The sequence below is a fragment of the Podarcis muralis genome, chromosome 5 (assembly GCF_964188315.1).
Source record: "Podarcis muralis chromosome 5, rPodMur119.hap1.1, whole genome shotgun sequence".
NCBI lineage: Eukaryota > Metazoa > Chordata > Lepidosauria > Squamata > Lacertidae > Podarcis > Podarcis muralis.
The window spans coordinates 57,719,969-57,742,798 of record NC_135659.1 but is presented as its reverse complement, the minus strand read 5'-3'; the positions used below and the strand labels follow the sequence as shown (position 1 = coordinate 57,742,798).

At 42.0% G+C, this 22,830-nt stretch overlaps 1 protein-coding gene across 5 annotated transcripts in view; it reads right to left on the bottom strand.

The window, feature by feature from the left end:
* The window catches only part of SCUBE3 (signal peptide, CUB domain and EGF like domain containing 3), a 110,388-nt gene that overhangs the window by 42,406 nt on the left and 45,152 nt on the right, over positions 1–22,830 (bottom strand). For 3 of the 5 annotated variants that reach the window (XM_077928916.1, XM_077928920.1, XM_077928918.1), the window contains exons 5-6: positions 11,028–11,153; positions 9,452–9,568 (exon numbers count right to left, since the gene is read on the bottom strand). In XM_077928916.1, the coding sequence (XP_077785042.1) occupies positions 9,452–9,568; positions 11,028–11,153 (243 nt within the window). The remainder of the gene's footprint in view (positions 1–9,451; positions 9,569–11,027; positions 11,154–22,830) is intronic. The other 2 variants (XM_077928917.1, XM_077928919.1) reach the window with 1 other exon arrangement.

Genomic DNA, 22,830 nt, shown 5'->3' with positions numbered 1-22,830 from the left:
ACTTACAAACAACACAAAGAAACAGCTAATTGGACAAACCTAACCCAAAGCGCAACAAGCTGGCAGCACAAGAGAGCATGCGACCGGGCAGCGTACACCAAGCATGTGGAATAAGTTATCCCAAAGGGAGCAAGAGAGAGTCATAGCGTCTGAATGCTGGCTTGTTAGACCTAATGAGTACCAAATCCCAGAGTCAAGAGTGTGGAGAAAAGACAGATGCACCCTGAAAATGAGAAAGAATAAATGGGCAGGAATAGTTCATTCCCCATTGCTCCTGATGAAGTGGAGCCCACACTTTTCAGCATATCTTGCTACAAATAATATCTCCGTATCTTGTGCTTGACAAGCAGAGCTTTTGTGAAGCAGAGCTTTTGTGAACATCAAGCAGATTGTGAAGAATCAGCCCTCCCCTTCATGCAAAGCATTTGGGTGAATGTGTGCCTACATGGGGGTGGGGGCGGCGGAAGGAGATGTTCTCTTTTCCTCTACAGCAGAGAGAAGGTGTTGTTTTCTTCATAGCTACTCCCCAAGAATGCAATCGTTTTTCAGTTTTATGGATGTATAGCAAATATTTTTTTTAAAAAAACTTTTATTTTGCTCCTGCACCTTCCACTTGCATTCTTGCCAGTACTTTCATACCGACAAATTAAAAAAAAAATTGAATACCAAGCTTACCAAGCATGTGATTAAACAGTAGTAAAATCAATGCACAAGACTGTGAGATCTACCACTTTCTGAAATCACCATGATCTCCACTAATTTTGGGGGACAGTGTAAATTTTGTCTACAATCAACATAGCAACACATACACCTATTACATATGTACATATTGGAATATTCTGTGCCCAATAAATTATGCCAATAAAGCAAAACTGCATATATTTACATTTGTCGTCTCCTGTTGGCCATGATGGGAGGAGACAAGGGATATGTAAAGCAATCCCCCCCCCCCCATGACCGAATGTAAGAAGCTGACATATTGAATCAGATCATTTGTTGCTCTCAAGAGTCTGAGGAAGAGTTTTTCTCCATCAAACGCTACATGATCTTTTTAGTTGGAGGTACCAGGTATTGAACTTGAGACCTTCTGTATGCAAAGAATATAATCTACCACTAAGTAAAAGTCTCTCGCTTATTCAAACTTCTGCTTACTTTTTGAGATTTTACTAGTCATGCTTACCTCTGCAGCCATAAGGACTAGAAACCTGTCTTACTTTTTTAAAGAATGAAATATTTTAAATCCTCAGAATGCTGCGCAATATACACTGCTATCAGCACCAATGCATTTAAATACACATACAAGTTCATTCTTTTCATTCTGCTGCCATGTGTTAGAGGCTAGTCTTCCACAAAACCATTGTGCAGCTCTTTATTCACTAATCATTTTTATAGAGGATAAATAACTGATACTTAAAAGTTATTGCCCTCTCTTCCCCCAGCCTTTGATCCCAGGGACAAGGCAACCTTCATTAGGACTGACCCAACTCTACAAGAGGAATGTTATTCATTATCTACATTTTTAAAAGCAGCATTAAAAAAAAATGGGGTAGGGGGGGAATGAAAAACACCAGCCATGGCCTAATGAAACTGTCATTCAAGCAAGTTCACTGCACTTCCTGCCACGGCGTGATCTGAAGGGGACCTGTATTAGGCGACCTGTTTGGAGCAGCCTTTCAGACACACCGCATTCAATTTCAAAGTGCTCGGTCAAGGGAGTGGGTTTGCATTTGCCTTGCTGGAAACTTTATTCCCTGTGAAATGATGAAATATTTCAGCGGAAATGAAGGATGGGTGAAGGGGGGTGGGTGAGGATGGCTGTTTGCTAAGACTCGGCTATAAAACAAAAAAGGGCAGTTATAAATATCCAAGCAGGTATCTTACCCTCTCGCCTAGCTATAAATCTGTCCCCTGGGCTTCCCCCACTGGGAGGGGAGATTAGATGCCTTGTAATAACCCTTGCCTGCACAATCCGACAGTGTTTTACAAGCAGAGCAGCTATGAGCAGAGAGTACCCTGCAGTACACATGAATGGGATGCTTCAGACTTCACTCCTTTCCTTCCCATCCACGCAGCTAGAAGCAGGGGCAAATGAAGGAAAAGCTCAGGCTATGTGCTCTGCAAGGCCAGGTTTTCATTTTCGGTGCAGGGGTGTCCCGTGTGTCATGTTCCCCGCCTTTTCAATGTATTCTTTGATGTGCTCCCCATTTTGGAGTGCAGAATAAGTTCCTAAACAAAACAGTACTTTTGTACAACTGTCAGCCTTTTTTCTGTCTGAAGACCTGAATACTAGGGATACATTTTTAAAAGCCACCGATTCTTCAACGAGATCCCAAGAAACAGCCACGTCTGGCCTGAGCCAGCATTTCTTAGCTATCCTCTCTTACTCTTGGAAGTTTTCACAGAGTAGCTGGTAGCCTTGCATGTGTACATAGAGAAATCTGCCTCCTGTTTTGAAGGAGACATGAATCTGTAGTGCAAAAGGCATGTGGGTTGCATGATGAAAGGATTTACATTATGCTTCTAGACCATGGGGAGGCAAACTAAGGCCCGGGGGTAGGATGTGGCCCAATCGCCTTCTTAATCCGGCCCACGGTCCTGGAATCAGCATTTTTACATGAGTAGAATGTGTCCTTTTATTTAAAATGCATTTCTGGGTTATTTGTGGGGCATAGAAATTCGTTCATTATTCCCCCCCCCCCCAAAAAAATATAGTCCAGCCCCCCACAAGTTCTGAGGGAGAGTGGACTGGCCCACTGCTGAAAAGGTTTGCTGACCCCTAGACTATACAAAGCAAGGCTGGGGAAGTTTTGGCCGAGATGTAGCAGTAGCAGCAAGTGAGGTGGGGCAGATCTGTAGAGCTGCTCTTCAATACCCAGCATTGCTGCAGCTTAGCAGGGCAAGGCTAGGGTTGGGCAGGGGCAAATTCAGAGCTTTATGGATATGCTGGCAGAGCCAATTCAGTGCTCCCACCAATGTACCCACCCATCCACATAAACTGTAGTTGTGCTAACACTGGAAGGGTACCTTTGCTGCACTACCCCACATAAACTGCTACTGGTTGGACTACAACTCCCATCATCCCTCACACACCGATATGGGAACTGGGAGTTGGAACCCACAGCTTTCTCATCCCTGGTACAAAGTATATATTTAGTTGTTAATATGTTTTAATTGTTTAGCAAGCAGTTAGTGTGCGCGCTGACTTTCAAAATGGAAAAGTTGATTTAAACTTTCTTTTTACTTGGTGATTTTTAAAAGGGGAAGGGGTAGATCTTTAAAAACTCATTGCTTTAAATTGCTCCAATTTAAGTCTATCCACCCTGCTCAATGCATTAGCTGAGTGAAAAACATCTGATTTTTCTCATCAACAAAATATTGCTGTTTGGGTTCTGGGAAAATAAAAGTGTTGTTCAATAGAAGTGCTACTTTCAGGGAAAAGTCTCAGTCTCCAACTATAAATGAAAAACAACTATAGATCAAGTGTTACACTGTAAGCTGATTGTTAGGAAAGGTTATAACTGGCTTTTGAGTACAACATCTCCTGTAATCATAGCAAATGGATGGATCAGTCAGTTAGCTTAGATGTGAATTAATACCATTACATTACTAAAGAAAGCCCAGAGGATTGTATATATAAAGTAACAAGAACCTTCACTGTAAGATATCTATGTTGAGTTTTCTCTTTCATGCTTATGTAATGCACAGAACGAAGTTTGTACACAGTATTGCATGGCAAGAAGGAGGATGTGGCATAAAGACAAGCCATACAAGATGAGATGAGAGAACTACTTTTTAGAATTCCACTTTGGTAAATAAAAAACTAATCATTATTCCATATGAGCAAAATTAAAGATGAGGCTTGGCCCATGCTTGGGATCGAGCTTTTAAGCTGCACTACTAAGCACATTACTTGGAAGTTCAATTGAAATGAGTGAGACTTATTTCCAAGTTTATTTGCTAAGAATCCAGGCGCCAGTGTTTCTGGACCACAATTCTCCATACATAACATAAAAATAACAGCACTAAATGGATGTCTTGGGAATACAAACTAGTTGTAAGACACTCAGCTACTGCCACAACTGAGGTCAGATATGTACTCTAAACTTACAATAATGGAGGTGGAGGGAGAGCAGGATTTGGGCTGATTTTGGTTGGTATGGGAGCATCATCACACTGGATGTTAAATCAAAGTATTCAGTGCAAGGGTCAAGGTTTGCTTGATTCCAGCAAGAAACTATCATGTGAAAACTGTATGGAGAGCACGGAGAACCTCAGCAGATGCACTCAAAGGCAATATCTAAGCTGGTTTTTATTCCATTAAAAAAAAACTACAATAAGAATAGAAATTATTTACAGCAATTTGTGGCTTGATTACTTCCCACATGGGGCGTCTTAAAATTAATCTGCTGTCAAGCTGCACATGCATCTGAAACCAGTAAAGCTTCTATCTCTCTCTGATGTTTTATTATTCCAAAACACACACAAATCAAATGTGTTGGGTTTTCTTTCATTCCAACAATTGTTCTCAGGCTGAGAGATCATGATGCCAAATTTTTGGTTAGAACAGGCTGCTATGTTCTAATATTAACCTCTCCAAGAGAAAAAAGAGGATAATAAAGAGAAGACAACAACTATCTGGTGCAACATGCAGACTCATTCATTCAATGTGTTTTAAAATTCTGAAATTCCTGTGCATTGACAAGACTACATGTCTGAAACATTCAAACTATTTTTTTGACTGGCATGTTTAAATTAAAATTATATTAGACAGACAGATACAAGAGGTGTTCATCCACACTTTGTTGTTGTTGTTGTTTAGTCGTTTAGTCGTGTCCGACTCTTCGTGACCCCATGGACCAGAGAACGCCACGCTACTTGATTTATTATTCCATTTGTTCCATTATACATTCTTCCATTTATTTCAGACTCAATGCTAACTATTTTAGCCAAACTAAACGTGACTTTTACCACAAAGTTTGGCGTTGTGTTGCTGTTTTTGTTTAACCAATAGCTGGCAGGGGATTGAGCTGGACTAAACGTGAGTTCTACCACATAGCTTGGCATTGTGTCACTGTTTTTTTGTTAAACCAATAGCTGGGGTAGGAGGCTGACCATACTTGCTGTTTGCATTGGGAAAGAAAGCTGCCATTGGAACAATTGGGGGCTTATCCCATTGCTGATAGTTAGGAGTGGGGACCTGATCCAGATTGGGACCACAAGTTGGGGATAAAGCATTGAAGTACCCCATACCATACCATGCTTGCAAGCTGGTCATTGTCGTCCCCCCATTTTCAATTGGTTTTAAAAAAAAAGATCAACTATACAACATCAAGCTAAAGGGCAAAACTAGCCGTGACTTTTATCTCTGTTTGCAATTCAGTTTTAAAGAGACATACTGTATGAACGCCAAGTTCCAAACATGTCGTATACTCCCAGCTAACTCTTGCAGCATCTACTGACTGAAGTCGAAACTGTCTTTGTTATTCAGCCCATAAGGATTTCCAAACTTACTGAGCACAACTGCGCATCTGTAGTATTAAGCAACCACATTTTATTTGTGGATGTTTTTGGCAAGCAAAATTGTGTGCGTGCATGTGTGTTTAAACTCCATTTTCTATTAGAAACCTGAAGCATGGCTGAGCCACCACAGAGAACAATCCTGTACTTGTAGCCTTTGTGTTCCTATGTTCATCTGTCCCACTGCTATCCTCAAAACTACTCAAGACAGAACTGTGATTCTCTCGCTGGCTGTTTTTTAAGAGCTTAAGACTGCCACCCTATACAGTGTCTTGGGGTGGCATCAGCTTGGCTCCTAGGGTTTAGAAAGGGCAATCATCATCACTTCCACCAAGGCTTCTGCTTGGCATTGCTGCTGTTCCCATCCCTCATGTCTCCCCCTCTGGACATTAGTTAGGAGGGAATTAATCTTTCCTCCCTGTCCCTAGCTTGTTGCATCTTCATGCTATTTGTCTCACAGGGGCCATTTCTCCCTAGAAGCAAATGGCAGCCAAAATGTGTGCATCAAAAAGCTTCTCCTGATTAGTTTGTGGGTGTCTGTCAAGTTGCTCACACACAGAGGCATAGCTGGTTCACTTGTCCTCTCCATGTGAGTGAGCAGTGACAGGAACAAGGAAAAGGGACCTAATCTTGTTCTTTTCCTCTGGTTGGTAGTGAAACTTGTGTCTAGAGGGGGAAAGCAAGCAAATGAGTAACAGGAACAGAAATAAGGTGGTGTAGTGGGGGGTGTTCAGAGAAAAGGGCTCTTCTCCCTTCAGAGGGCATCTTGTCCAATGGCTCTCCAAACCTGGAGCTGATATAATAGCATCCCCTGATAATAGTCAGACAACCATTTCATTGAGCATTCCTCCTGCACAAAGTTTGTACAGAGGTTATATGCCCTGCACTGGTTGTTGTGCATTCATTCTGATTTGCTTACAGGGAGACTTATATGACATTGCATCAAGCAGTTTGTTATCCCTTACTTTTTAGTGCATTTTCCCATTGCTTTTCTTCCTGCAGAATACCTGGAGTTTTTGGAAGAGGATTTCCTGTGCAAGAACAGCAAATCCACTTTAATTGTGTAACCTGAATTTGCTGGTCTGTGACTGAATCACAGCTGAAAAAAATAGCAGCAGCCTGGAACCAGCCAGAAACAGAATAATAGACATCTTCCTCACAGGGTGAGGAGGTATGTGTACATCTGCATTAGGAACTTGTAGCATTGCTGATATTACAGAAGGCTCTCTGTGTTCCTGCACTACTTGTATCAAGACAACATTTGTGTGAGAGCTTAGCAAACAGAATATCTGTGTTCTGCCAACACACATTTCAGAGTCAAGCTATATGGGGAATGAAAAGTCTAGGAGACAACTCATATGTGGAAAGGCTGAAGGAAATGTGTATGTCCATCCCAGAAAAAAGAGGAAGGAGAGCAAGCAGCACAGTGACAACTTCTATGTAAAACTTGTCCACATTTCAACTTGTCTTGTGCACTTTCTAGGCATAGGCACAAGATATTTTGCATTTGCCCTGCAGTTTTCCAGAGACATATCCAGGCGTTGGTGAAACTGGCCCCTGCTGGGGGGCGCAGGCCTGGTTGGGGCACGACGACAAAAATCACCCATCAGACTATGAAGTTTTTGGTGTATATGTGTGTGGTGATGTACCACTGCTATTGCAGTGAGATCAAATGTGGGAGAAACTTCCAGTTCTTCCTGTGCCATGGCACACGGGTGTGTGACTTTTTTCACCTTCCCTCCTTGCCTTGTCCTCACTCTGGACTCTTCAAGTAAAATGTTGTAATTTCTAATGTGGCTACTGTGCTAAAGTGATTTTTTTTGGAGGGGAGGCACTGATGCAACTCTTTGCCAAGTGAGCAAGGGACCTTAGGTATGCCTCTGCAGCTTTCCCCTGGAAAACCTGCTCTATACCACTGAACCTGTGGGAAACACAACTGCCATTTGTTCCAATTCAGCAATAAGGAGTGGGTTTTCCCCAGAGAAAGTGGTAATGCAAACAGAGGTGTGGATGAGCCCATATTAAAACAGGTTGGGGTGGGGAAAATTCTTCTTCACAGTATTATCTGAAGAGAATAGAAGAAACATAATCATACCATGGCAATTTAAGTTGAAGCTTGGATGGAAAAGAACATATTAACTCTAAAAAGTAGTTCAGCAAAGGATCAAGTTGCCAAAAGAAACTATGAAGTCACCTTCCCCCCCCCCCCTCTCTCTCAGAATGAGTGTGTGTGTGTGTTCCAAATAAAGGAATATGTCAGTGAAGATGCTCTACCTGAGGGCAAAAAGTTGTACTAGGAGATTGCAGAAAGGCTCAGGTGCCAAACTAATGACCCAAGTCCGGCAGGGCTACAATCTCCAACATGCTCATCCATTTGTGTGGGCGTATATATTTGTGTAGAAGATGTGCTTCACAAAATGTGTAATCAGAAATGGCCCCAAGTGGTCCTATGTTCTATATAGGGATGGTGGGAGAAACTTGATTTAAGTCCACATTTAAAGGCAAACCTACCAAATTCTTACTTTCTGAACCAAAACACAGCCATCCTTTAAAATTCACAGCCAAGTAAATCCAAATCCAAATGCATATATTAGTGAAGATAACATAAAAAATGCATTGTAAGGGGAAATTGCAAAACAGTTTATTAGGCAAAATCGAAGACAAAAATGTCTTCGGAGACATTGGGAGAAATTCACACTAAAATGGTGATGAATATTCATCAGGGGGTTTTTTAAATCACAAATTGCTGTAAAAATGTTGAGAACTTAATTGAAGACTGGAAAACTGAGATACAGAGAAAACTGAATCAGACAGACCCATCATACCCTAGTTATATAGCCAGGTCAACCAACATATTACATTAATCTCAATACAAAATGACTGCCAGGTGAAGCCTTTTGTGCTCAATAACTTGTCATTGTGGAAAAATACTGTTTTTAAACTCCATCTCCTTTCAAAATGTACCAGACAGCGAACAATTCAGAGCAGCTGGACCTTTGGATGCAATATAGAATCATTTTGAACTTTTATGGATTCTATTCCTAATGTGAATGGTGGAAGGTGGCAGAAAGCAGTCTTTTGGAAATCATTTACAGTTAAGTGCAGAGTAATGCTTTACAAAGGCTAGGTTGTGACATCATGGTATCTTATGATTTAATATATAGTTCCCTAATCTTTCTGGGCCCAGGGACACACTTGAAAATCTAAAACTGCTGTGGGAACCACAAAAACAACAATTTCATGGGGGGGGGGATTGTTGATGCTCAGAGTCCCCCTCCACAAAGGCAAACCACCTACCCTGCCAAAACATTTGGTTAAGTACTTGTAAAGTTGTCCAAATCCAGCTCTGTAATGAATGTTAACTATGGCTATTTTAAACAAGCCATCTTCAGAAACCATGGTTTAAATGAGGCCCATTTGAAACTAACTATAGTTAATGTTAACCACAGTTTCTCATGCTTGGATGACATAACTAACTGAGGCTAACAAAAAATGGAGGTGAAAACTTCTGACCACCTCCTTCCAAACACATGGGGTGAGGGAGAAGTATGGAGGGCAAAAGTGTGCAATCTCAAAGAAGCTGGGTTCGTTCACATCTCTCTAAGGCATAGTTTAGTGTGATGTCCAAACACAGTCTTTATGTTTGGCACCTTACACATTTTTTTTACTGTTAGCTTTTTTCTTCTCTTCTCTCAACGGTGACTTTTAGAGGGACAGAGGCAATTAGATTAATATTATATCATTATATTATTTTCATCTTGAACATAATTTGGAATTGATACTAGGTGGAAAAATATAAACTCCCATAATTTATTATGGCAGAAGCCTTATACAGCCTTATATGTATGACATTTAATAAGTACTGCACTCTATTCCCCATTGAGAATACACAAAAGCTCTTTCAGCCAAGGTATGCACTATAGCTCTCACCTACCTATGCATGTCTTCCCATCAGAGTGTAGTACAAACTTCACATGGCAACCACACTTTGGCCCTTGATCTGTATCATCACAAGTATGTTGGCATCCTCCATTTCCATAGTTGCAGGTCACTGGAAGGGGCAATAAAACATGCACATACTAAATGATAGCTCTCAAATGTTATCATCATGAAGTCAGTTACTCGGGAACTTGGGTCCAAGTTGTTAGGACACTGAAAATATCGATCTAAATAAAATTCAGTGGTTTATGCACTCCAAGGACACTCATCAAATAATGTAGGTAGCCTTTTGAGTTTGCAGCAGCCAAAACACCAATATTTTTTAAAGACCTTAACAAATTTATAACAACATACAATTTTGTGCAGTAGAATGTACTTCACCAAATCAAAAACAATTGGCTCCATTATCCCTGCCACATAGAAGGGGAAAACTATTTGTATAACGTGGCACCAAGAGGAAGATATAGATAGAAGGCAGGAATTGTTGCAGAAAGCATAGGTGTACCTGGGGAGTCAGTGAAACCAGTCCCCGCCAGGGACACAGGCCCATGTATGTGTGCAAAAATCACCTTTCAGGTGTTGGAGTCCTACCTTAGTGAACCTGCTTAAAGTGAAGGTATAACCAGACCAGATTTTCACACAACCTATTATTCAATGAGCAGGTATTCTATACACAAATCTTTGATTTGCCAGGGTTTATACACCACTTTCTCCCTTTCTTGCATGAAAGCTCATACATCCTTAAAGATGTATGCTCTAAGATGGATGTTAAGGGGAATCTACTACTATCACTATTCCCGGCAGCTCTCCCACCCCCTCTTTTTTAAAAATGGGGAACTGGCACCAATACACCTGCCACATGTCCAGCATGCTAAAACATGGACAATTTCACAATCTGGAGATGGCCAACTTGAGATCTACTTTGTAAGAGAAGGCTCACCCCTTTAAGCTAGGGCACTGCATCATATATATTTGGGTATAACTAGGTGTATAGATGGGGATGCGGGTGGTGCTATGGTCTAAACCAGAGAGCCTAGGGCTTGCCAATCAGAAGGTTGGCGGTTCAAATCCCCACAACGGGATGAGCTCCCTTTGCTCGGTCCCAGCTCCTGCCCACCTAGCAGTTCGAAAGCATGTCAAAGTGCAAGTAGATAAATAGGTACCGCTCTGGCGGGAAGGTAAACGGCATTTCCGTGCACTGCTCTGGTTCACCAGAAGCGGCTTAGTCATGTTGGCCACAGGACCCAGAAGCTGTCTGCAGACAAACGCCGGCTCCCTTGGCCTATAGAGCGAGATGAGCATGCAACCCCAGTCTCATTCATGACTGGACCTAATGGTCAGGGGTGCCTTTACCTTTAGGTGTATAGATACAAGGATGTGCAATTTTTTAAAAAAAATATATTGTAAAAATTGACTGTGTGGTTTTGCCAAATCAGGTCTTAGCCAAAGAATACAAGACTTCAGTTGTGTGTTTCCTGCCTCTTCTGCAAAATAGCACAATTTCATTTAAAAACCACCCAATGCTGCTTTTATATGGGCTTTCGAGAGAGGGTCCCCAGGCAGTAACTTACACTTGCAGTCTCGCTGATTCTTGGTGAGTTCAAAGCCGGGTCGGCATTCACAAGCAATGCCACCCTTTGGGGTCTCCCTGCAGATGTGGGCACAACCATGATTCTTGTTCATGCAGTTCATTCCTTCTAAAAGAGAAAAGAAGCAACATAAAAGCTACCCAAAAGACACTAAAGGAAGCAAGGAAAAGCTCCAGGTATATATACATGGAGAATATACTCTTTAACTGTGAAAAGTCATGCATAAATAACTTCTGGAGCAGGTTACTGTAAAGTAGCCTTTCCCAATCTGGTGCCCTCCACATGTTCTGGACTACAATTCCCATCAGCTCTGATCACTGGCCATGCTGCCTGTGGCTGATGGGAGTTGTACTCCACAGGGTGCCAGAATTGGAAAGGATGTGTTCTGTGGAAAGTAAAGTATCTTTTCCTATTCACAGCAAGAAGACTAGACTGCACACCCCACACCTGACCCAGACACTAGTCCATGGCAGCAGCCATGTGGCTGAAGTTCCTTGCATGCCTAGCATGGAAGGCTTGGGTGTACTGAAACAGCACACTGATCCCGTTAATGTGAGCTGTCTGGAAGCTCCCATTACTAAATACAAGAAAGCCCTGGCTCAAGGGGCTGGCCAGCCAGCTTCTGAAAATCTATCTCTGGGTAGAAATTAAAGTATACGGGGAAAGTGTACTAAGGAAAAGTAAAAACCTCTGGTTCCCAATTGTTTCAGCAGCAATCTAGACCACCGTTCATTGAACATATACAAATTAAAAATATATACAATGCACATAGTAAAGAAAAATATAATACCCAGCAGAGTAAAGCATCTTACTAACTTCAAAGTCCCAAGATACCAAATAATGAAGAATAAGTTATTTGAGATCTACAGATTACCACCAAAAAGCTTTTTTGAAAAGTACCAGTAAGTTTCATGCTAAATACAGGCACAGCCTCTGTCTCAATTTCAGTAAAATGTGCTACAGTATGGATATTTTATTGTTCATACTTTACTAGATGAAAAATCTAGGATGAATTGTATGTTTTATGGAGATGATCACCACTCAACACTGCATTCCTTGCCATTTCACTCCACTGCCACTGCTCCATTGTGCCCAAAACTGAGCGTCCTCCAACCTTTCGCATTATAAATCCCACATCAAAGCAGCAAACTTTCTCTTCAATTAGATTGTTCCAGCCATCTCTATTGACCAACCTCTTCCCTTCATCTTTCCAGTTGCCCAGTACCCTAGTTAGCCTTCTCATTCCATATCCCTAGCTCTATTCTTCAATGATGCTGTAGGCAGACAGCCAACTACGGCCCCAAGAGGGGTCAAAAGTCTCTCAGGCTCTCTCTGTGCTGTAAATCTGCCAGAGGCAGCATTAGCTACAGACACTGCTGTCTGGCCCATCCAAGCTGCAAACAAAACAGGGTGCTGCTGCTGACTCATGCCCCTGGATTGTTTGTGCTTTGCTCTGGCACGGAGGACCGCTGAGTTCCGAGTTTTAGCATCCATCTCTCCATGTCGGCCACCCACCACAGGCAGAAACCAGAGCCAGGAGGGCCATGCCCCCTGTCTCATGGCCTGGAAGGGCTGAAACAGACTAGGAGCCACAGGGATTGGGTCTGTCTGCTTGCCTTGTTGTGCAAGGCTGATGTTGAAGTCTGAAAAGAAGAAACAGCATATTAATTCATGGAGGAGGACTATCAATTCTTCTCTTATACTGAAAACCTAAACCAGCAGATGCAGCAGCAGGTGAACAAATGGAGCTGATTTTCCACATAACAGGGCGCAGGCATCACACAGGGTCAAACTACATCTAATCCTAACTGTATGGTTCTGCTCTTGAGTATGTATACAGTTTTGGCCTTCACAAATTGTCAGCAAGGGCTCCACCCACCTGGAAGCTAGCAATGCGGGAGGAGGGCAGGCGGCTTTAACCCTTTGCCACCTGCTGAGTTCCTAATCCAGACCAGCAACCCCGTGCCTGCAATTTGCATTTTAAAAAAGTCATATTGGAACTCGTGTTTCAAGGAGAGCGCTGTAGCACCAACCCAGACAGACTTCTGAAAGTTGTCGGCAGCAATTCGGATCTGTTTCATTCCTCGCCACTGCTATTATTCTTGGCAGTCTAATGCATCTCGTAGCAGGAGAGGGCAGAGCTCTCTGCGCTTGCAACCCCTCTCCTGCCAAAGAACTGCTGACAGAAGCACATTAAGCAACCCCTTAAACAAGACCCATCATTCGTTAGCCACTGCTCTAGTGAACAATATATGCACAGCTTGGATTTCAAATCTGGAGGCATTTGACATTAAGCATCTTAAGGAAGCATGGAAGCCTTCCCCACTAAACACTACCCATCATGGACATTTCATGGGTCTTTTACTATGCAAGGACCTTAACTACTAATGAAGGAGGAGGGACAAAGCAATGGCAAGGAAGAGAGAATGGGACCTCTGCCCAAATAAAAGCTTGCGTAAAGCATGCCATGTGGTAGTATTAGGACATGAAGAGGGTTCTGCATCACACATTGCAAAGTGGATGCTCAGAGCAAGGTTGTGATAAGCACAACTGCTGCTGGTTTAGGGATGCTTGGAACAAGGATTTAGGGAAATGTGTAGGAAATCACAATTTGCCACTTACTGCTGGCTCTCTTTATGTTTGTCTTTGGAATGAATCACTTCTGATATATTTTTTGAAGCATAGTACAGTAAATAGTGAAGTCTCAACCCTATAGGAAAACAGAGGTGCAAGTACGTAATCATGGTTTTCCCAGATTACGCAAAAGCTTTTGTGCAGACAAGTCTGAAAGTAGAGCAGAAATAGTGACAGATTGTGAAATGCAGCATGTGCCTCACTTCCTCTTCACACTGTTTTTATAAGCATATCACACAAAAATAAATGCACCAATACAAAAATATTTATTGGCTAACAAAGGCCTATAACCAGAAATTAATTCAGCCTATGTGACTGTTTACCAGTAATATGAAAGTATAGGGCTGTGTGTGAGAGAGAGAAGAGGGAAACCGTGGCTGTCATTATAGGCCTAACCATGTACACAATCAGAGCATGTTACAGACATTGCCAAGGGACAGGGGAGCTAGTGGTTGAGAAGGACCAGTACCAGCAGAAGTTTGTTACTGCTGCACATGGCCTGGAAAACGAACAGCGTTTTATGGGACCCAGTCCCACAAATATGCTAAAACATAGTTTATGAAATACTCACTGTCCAGGATCAGCAACCGAAAAATAAGCAAGGAGGAATAACTAGGATAGGCATCTGGGAAAACAGTTTTTTTATGATCTTGGTTTTTTTCTGTCTACAGTTGCTCTCCCAATACCTTACATTCTCTCACACGCTTCCCTACTTCCTTCCCTATTTTATGCTGAAGTTTTTTCAGAACCAACCAATTGCTGAATATTTTCCTCCCCCTGCCGTCCCTACCTGAGCTCTTTGGCTCCATCACAACTGGAAAACCAAGGATCTGATGATACCCACAGCCTCGCTATCCCACTACTATTGCAGACAAGAAAAAGTTGCCAGAACCTCAGCTCTAAAAGCTGGGTTCTGCGGACACCGAATATAACACTCGACGGATTTTAAATATTATTTAACAAAATCCACAGGCAGACAGGAGGAATGGAGACAGCTAGTGTGGTCACACACAGCGTGATTCCAGTAAGAGATTGCACGCAGAATACTCTGGCGCGTTCCCTCAGAAGCATCTCATTTTGAGCATGAGTATCCAAGCAAGCAGCTGCTGGTTGGCTCCCTCTGGGAAAGACTACATAGGAAGCGCAGGGTTTCTCATGCCATTTTACAGCGTCAAGAGGGTAATTGATGCAACCGCAACAGTTGTCTGACTATTTTACAGTCTACCCAGGGTATAATCTCAAGCTTCCTTGGAGGTGCTGTCGGCACAGAGTGCCAAAACTGAGCCAAAAAGCTACTTGACTTCAGGGCAGATACTGGTAGTGGATGGGCCAGCAACAACAACACTGAGGGGTCCTGAGGTGGGGAGGGAAACCCAAGAAAGATCCCCTCTGGTAAACAAGGTGCATTTAATGAGGATACGGACATGTTCATGGTCAGAAGGCTTTTCTGCATGAAAGCTATTCATGGATCAGTTCTCCTCAGTTTAACTGTTCAACCTCTATCTATTTCTCCATTCCTTGAAGATGCAAGGAGCTGAGAAATGGCAGTATTCAGCTAACTGCACAAGGATGACCACTATCACAACAGGTCTCCCCCGCCCCAATCTCCCCACCACCCCATGTCCCTAAATCTGCTCTGGAAGGTGGTGGGAGAAGGGGGAAATGTTCTGCTGCACAAAGAGAAATCCTTGTGCTGATAGAACAATCACTTTAATGCTGTGTTTAATATAACCCAAAGTCTTTGATGCAATGAGAAAATGTCAGAAGAAATGCTGACTTGCTGGATTAGGCCAATGCCCCCACAGAGTCGAGTATCCTGTTCTCACAGTGGCCAACCAGATACAAGCAAGACAAGCACTCTGCCCACCTGCGATTCCCAGCAGCTATTATTCAGAGGCATACCACCTCTAAATGTGGAAACAGAAGACAGCCATTGTGGCTTGTAGCTGTTGATAGCATTATCCCTACATGAATCTGTCTAATCCTCTTTTAAAGCCAGCCATGTTGGTGGCCATCACTGCCTACTGTGGACGAGTTCCATATGTTTCATCATTTGAAATCAAAAGTTTGACCATGTTGGATTTCTTTTGCAATTGGCCATTTACATGTGTGTAGAACATGCAGAACAAAAGGCATGAAAGCTAGACTGGGTCACACACCCAAACTCAGAGAAGCGGCTCCAAACCTTATGCAACACAATCTCCCTAATTCTACTGAGGGGACCTCTGCTCAGTGGCTTCCTGTATTCAGTGCTGCAGCACAAAGGAAGCATATCTGCAATGTTTTCGAGTATTTTCGAGTATGGAGGAAACATAAGTAGAAAAAGCAAGAATGCTTTCTAAAGTATCTGTGACAAGACTGTGCATCAATTCAAGCAGACTATAAAAGCTACACAAACCCCCTTTCAAAGCACTGCAAAAGACTACAGAGAGGCAACATGGATGGAGTTCATTGTAGAGTGCAGGGGTTGGACGAAGAAACATGAAGAGGCCCAGCGGTTCACAGAACTAGGGTTAAAAACACCTAAAACCAACACCATGTTTGGAAGGGGAATGAGTAAGAAATAATAGTGCCTCCAATTCTAAGTTACTGGTTTGAATCCAGCCTGAGTCATTAAAATCAAGTCTGTTTCCATCTCATGGCTATCCAGCTAGATGCATGAAATGAGTTTTGGAAGAGCTTGCTTCAGTTTCTGAGAAGGAGCAGTTTATGATCAGCTTACATTGTAAAAACTGCTGCCACTGCAGACTTTAACCAACACCTCCCCCTTTCTGGCAGTCTTAGTTTGAAAGCAAAAACAGGAAAGATAGACTGAGCATCCATGGCAGCACTAAGGAGGAATGGTGGTATGTCAGAGAGAGAAATTTATTCACAAATCATAATAGTGCTCATTTCTAGTGAACTTTCAATATCCACATACAGATGAGTGCAAACAATCGGCAGCTCCAGCACTGCAAAACTGGAGCAGTCCTCCTGGGACAAATAGTTAAGCCAATGGCTCACTACTAGACTAAGTTCACCAGAGCCTAGCCAGACATACCTGAGTTCCAAGAGAGGGTAGCAAACACTGACCACTCGTAAGATTTGGAGATGAAGTCTATAGAAGGTCAAAGGCTTATAATTTCATGTAAGGTCCATAGAAAGTTCAACAGAAACTGGCTGACTCTAGATATCTGAATGGGAGCTGAAACAACAACACTGTTATATCAGCAACTGCCAGTGGAAGATTTAAGATTTAAATGATCAGCTGGACACATTCTTTCCCATCCTGAATGTAGTAAAACAAAGGGTGCTTCCACATTAGGTGGAACTGCCAGGCTTCATGGATTCACCTTTTTACAGGGCATCTACACAACTTCATCATCTGAACATTCTCATCCTGTGGTTATCCAATCTCTCCAATGGTAGAAAGTCTGGCTTTTTCAAAACAGCACAATCTCCATGCCTTTAGCATTACTCTTTTTAAAGTCATGTGGTTTTGACAAAGGCAATGACATACTGAGAAACTAAACCTATCATAGCTCAACAAACATTCATTATAACCCTTTGCAGTGGATGCCATATTATGAACCAGGTTTTCCCCTCACATAATCTTTTAATTAGCACTAATACACTTCACTTCCACTTCCATACATCACTACTGGAAGTGAGAGCTGGACCATAAAGAAGGGTGATCGCCGAAGAATTGATGCTTTTGAATTATGGTGCTGGAGGAGACTCTTGAGAGTCCAATGGACTGCAAGAAGATCAAACGCATCCATTCTTAAGGAAATCAGACCTGAGTGCTCACTGGAAGGACAGATCGTGAAGTTGAGGCTCCAATACTTTGGCCACCTCATGAGAAGAGAAGACTCCCTGGAAAAGACCCTGATGTTGGTAAAGATGGAGGGCACAAGGAGAAGGGGACAACAGAGGACGAGATGGTTGGACAGTGTTCTCGAAGCTACAAACATGAGTCTGACCAAACTGCGGGAGGCAGTGGAAGACAGGAGTGCCTGGCGTGCTCTGGTCCATGGGGTCACGAAGAGTCGGACATGACTAAACAACTAAACGAAACAAAACGAAATACATTTCAACAAAGAGAAAGAAAGAAAGAAAGAAAGAAAGAAAGAAAGAAAGAAAGAGTATAGTGCTATAACACAATAATGCTATAATGTTATTTTAAAAGATTAACACCCATTCTGGACCATCCAGCGTTCTGTTTTAATGACAAATACCTCCATTATTGATGTTGGGAACTAAAGAGTATAAAGGATCAAAGATATTCTGCCTAATGGTTGTCCTAGTTCAGCAACTTCATTAAAAGAAAAACTAAACGATAGCCTGCACAACTGGCTCCAACTAACTCATGTCTACTCTTTTGCCTGGCTCTTGCTGAGCAGAGGAGAAGGTCACTACTCCCTGACACTCTATGAATCATTTTGTCTTAATGCTACCTCATGTAATAAGAGCATGGCTTCCAATATACAGTGGTACCTCTAGTTGCGGACTTAATCTGTTCTGGGGTGCTGTTTGCACCCTGAAAAGTCTACAACTAGAGTGCCTCTTCCGCACATGTGTGCAGCTCGATCGAGTGCTTCTGCGAAGCGTGCAGATCGCTTCTGCGCATGCTGAACCTGGAAGTAAACACTTCCGGGTTTGCCGCGTTCGTAAGCTGAAAGTCCGTAACCAGAGTGGAACACAACTAGAGGTATCACTGTATATAGAATTTTACTTAGCGTGGAATTAGGATCTTTTCAGGGGCTATGATTAGTATGGGAGAGTGAGGTGGATTTCACGATAGAGGAACAACTATGGGAAGAGTTGTGGTCCAAACCCCCACTTAAAATGATTTCTGTAAGAATACAGGAAGTCACGCTGAAAACAGTGTTATGATGGCATTGGACTCCACTCCACCTATCAAGAATTGGCAAAGGTTACTCTAATTTATGTTGGTGGGATTGTGGAAACATTGGAACATTGCTTCACATGTGGTGGAATTGCTGCATAGTTCAGAGATTCTGGACCCCAATTTTTGACACTATTTCCACCATCACCTCCTAGTTCTCCTATCCTTGTAGTGTGGTACCAATTCCCATTATGCATAAATCTCTGTTTATGCTTCTTGCCGCAGCCAGAATGTCAGTGGTTTCCCATTGGAAATCCGACTCACCTGCTTCCCAACAGAGGCGGGTAGCAAAAGTATGGGACATTGCACTTCAGAACACCTGACATACAAGCGGAGAGCCCTTAATGGTTCATTAAAAATAGATGATTTTATTTTAATTGGTATAAGTTTTTCTCCTATGTTAACTTATCTGCACAGCCCACTAAACCTCCTGCTTTACAGATAAATAAATGGAGAGGCTTTATTGAGAACTAAATTGACTCACCTTTTTCTTCTTATATGTGACAATTGTATACAGCATTGCACTCTCAATTGTTTCCTGGTTTTCCCCTCCCCTCTGTATTCTCATTTTATTTTTCTATTTTTATATATTACACTTATCATTCTTACTGCAATTTTATGTGCTATGTCAATAACCATTCCGACAACAAATAAAAATTTAAAAAACAACTAACTTATAAGGAAAGGGAGACTCTGAGAATGGGTGCCTGAGTCAGCCTATCCCTTCAGTCTCCAGTAATTTCAGCCAGTTTCTCCATTGCTTTTCTCCAGTTCCTCCTGCTTTTCTCTTTGGTCTCACAGGGAGCAGGACAGTAGAATAAAACCAGGCATATCTGCTTAATGTGACAGAACTCATCATAACCTGAGAATCAGAATCTGCCATATGCTGTTATTTATTGATCTGCCCACGGGCAAAAGCCAAGGAAGTGTAGAGGGAGTGGAGAATTGCATGTGCTGTGTGTGAAGCAAAAGAGTTACAGCAACACAACAACACCTCTTCAGTAATTAATTGATAAAAGTGATTCTTTTAAAAAATCAGAGGGATCTAAGGAAGAAATAAAAGAGAGAGAAATCTTTTTCTTAAAGTAGGACAATGAGGAGGACAACTGAATATCAAAGGCAGAAAATGCTACACATAATGAACAGCACAGATGGGAAACAGCAGAGGGGTGTGGAAGTTTAGCAAAAAGATTAGTATTTGATAAATGGAGGAACCGAGGAACAGAACAGATATGGGGCAGGATCACAAAGAGATTTAAAGGTTAGAAGAAGTTTAAACTGTATAAAGAACAATAAAGAAAGCCAGAAACAAGAAGCGTATAGGTATATACCACGATGCAACTGCAAAAAATAAATAAGCAAAATAATTATTCTCGAAGTAGCTGAGAGGCAGGAAGACCAATAAGCAAAACACTACTTACTCATCAACAATTAATCAACACAAGACAGAATGAGAGTCTGAAAAAGGGTTATGGTAGAAGAAGCAGGTAAGAGGACAAATCTGAGAAGTATTAAAGGGGGGAATCTTGCAAACAGTATTGTGAGCTGAGAAAGAAAGAGAAGCATTAAAGGCAATGCCTGCACTGGACAGCTGATAACTGAGAGACAAGGAAGAAATAAAAGTGAGAAACACTATACTTCTAACGTTTGAGTTTAAGACAATGATCAGACATGTAAACAGAAGTAGCTATATGAAAATTTGAAAGAACGAGGGAAGAGACAGCTGGATTTTGTGAGGATACCATCAGAAATATTGTAGGCCAAAGAACAGTCAAATTACCCAGAGGAAGAGGATAAAGAAGGGCTGAGCTTGAGAGAGTCCAAAAATAAAATAAAGAGAAAATTGAAGCAAGCCACTGACCTCATTTGCACGTCATCGTGGCAAGCCATCGTCTTCCCTGAACCTATGATAGGTTTGTATCTTTGAATCATATCTCGTATGGAAGGTTCTCTTCCTTCTACTTAGAACATTTTCCCATGAGGACAATTTCTTTTACCAGAGCCTGATACAGTACTATTAATGCATTCCATTTGAGGGAAATTCGTCTCCTTACCCTACTGCAAGAGTTGAGGATTACTGTTTGCTTCTTATAGATCACAATCTTGCTGACCTTGTTATCTTGCATCACATGAACTCATCACATGAACAAAAACACTTCTGCTCAAGGCAGAAAAGAATTGTCAATAATTAGCAAGAAAGCCATTAAAAAAAAAAAACAATCCAAGGGCTGGGAACTTGTGGCACCCCAGATGTTGTTGGGTTGCAACTCCCACAATCCCTGACCACTGGGAACACTAGCTGGGGGCTGATGAGAATTGGAGTCCAACAACAGTAACATCTGGTGGGCCACAGGTCCCCCCCCACTATAAGCATTAAGAAGCAGGAGTCAGATCTGGGATTACAATGCCGGAGATCATGGTTCAATCAATTCAGAACATTTTGAATTGTGCCAGGTGCACAGAAACTCCAAAGAAAAAAGTTACCTCAATAAACTATTGTGGCTAAAGCAGGGATTGAGGGGGACAGACAAATCAAAACAGAATCCAGTGCCAGCTGGAGACTGCAAATTTCATGGCAAAAACAAGAACTCTTTCTTTCTTGGCTTTTTAGCTTTTCTTAGAGGCTATTCCAAGCAACTGAAAATAAATGCCAAAGATGAGGTGGTAAAACCAAGACACAAGAAATGACAAGAAAAGGCGAGTCCTGTGGGTTGTTGTGGCAAGATATTTCCCTCTTTTACTTCGGTAAATTGTTAGGGATATGCATTAGCTGCCACTACTTGGCATTAGAGTTTCACAGGCTTTTGAAAGGTCTTTGATGCTTGCATCAAAAAGCTTGTTTGGTTTTGCCGCAGCTTCTCTAACTGACATGGTCTCCAACAAAACTAAGCCTGACCGTCAGCATCAAACACAGACGAGCCTGTTCCTGACAAAGCTGATGTTGGAGTCTTCTGCTCTGCTTGCATAGAGCTTATCTAGCAGAATGACTATGAGACTGAACTACATATCAGAGAGCTGTCAGAGCTAACAACTGAGAACTGTTTGTTCTGCAGGCAGTTGCCCCAAGCAGTGAACTATCAGAACTGCAGCTGGCAGTTGTTTCTGGCAGTGAAGTATTATCAGGTTCTAGACCAGGCTTCCTCAACCTCAGCCCTCCAGATGTTTTTGGCCTACAACTCCCATGATCCTTAGCTAGCAGGACCAGTGGTCAGGGATAATGGGAATTGTAGTCCAAAACATCTGGAGGGCCGAGGTTGAGGAAGCCTGTTCTAGACTGGCTTCATCCACCCAGGCTGGGCTTTGGGTCCTCCTGAACAAGAAAGGTTAGGAAGACTTCCCATTTGGGCTGGGATCTTGCATGAGCAGCAAGGTCATCCTGGCTCTGGTGTGCTTCTGTGCTATCTCCTGGCCCTGGCCCTTGGCTTTGACACCCTGGTTCAACACAAAGTTTCCTGCTCTTGGCTCACCTCTGACAGCTGTCAGCCTTGACACCTGATATTTATCTCAGCTCTTCCATGAACTCATTAAACAGCCTTATAGAAGTCACTTTTTTTCAGCCTCAGTTTCCCCAACTGCAATAAGAGAGCGACACCCTTACTGATCTTTCTTATAGGGTGGTTGTGAGGATGACAAGATGCAACCACACTGAATTTTGTTTCTTACCATCAAGTGATATATAAATTTCATGGGGGTCAGAAATGTGTGAAATTCCTTGAACACTCCAAAAACTTTATGTAAATCTAGGTCTTTATGTAAATCTAGGTATAGCTACTAGGTTTACCTAATCCAGCTGTTCTTTCTTCTTTCCTTTAAGGAAAAACACTAAATCATAATTCTTCTACAAAGCTTATGGATGATGACATGGTAATGATTATATATCACTGTGGTGGGCACAGTATGAGTATCAGTTCAAACTACCAATCTGCCATGTTGATAATGTGGGCTAAATAGTTCAGTGCAAACTTCGCATTAGATGAATCAAGTGTATAATTGACTGCCCACTCCCAGCTTCCAACATAACCCATATTCATCACAGCATCACCACTACTGTAGTGCCCAATGTGGCTAGACAAGTGTAAATGCAGGGTGAATGATAAAATGGGTACAAGTTTTTTTTATATATATATATATATATATATATATATATATATATATATATATACACATACACACACACACACATTTATATTCTACATTTCTGTTGATAATAAACTTTAAAACAATTATTTAAACACATGCACATGATTTCTGACATCTCATATC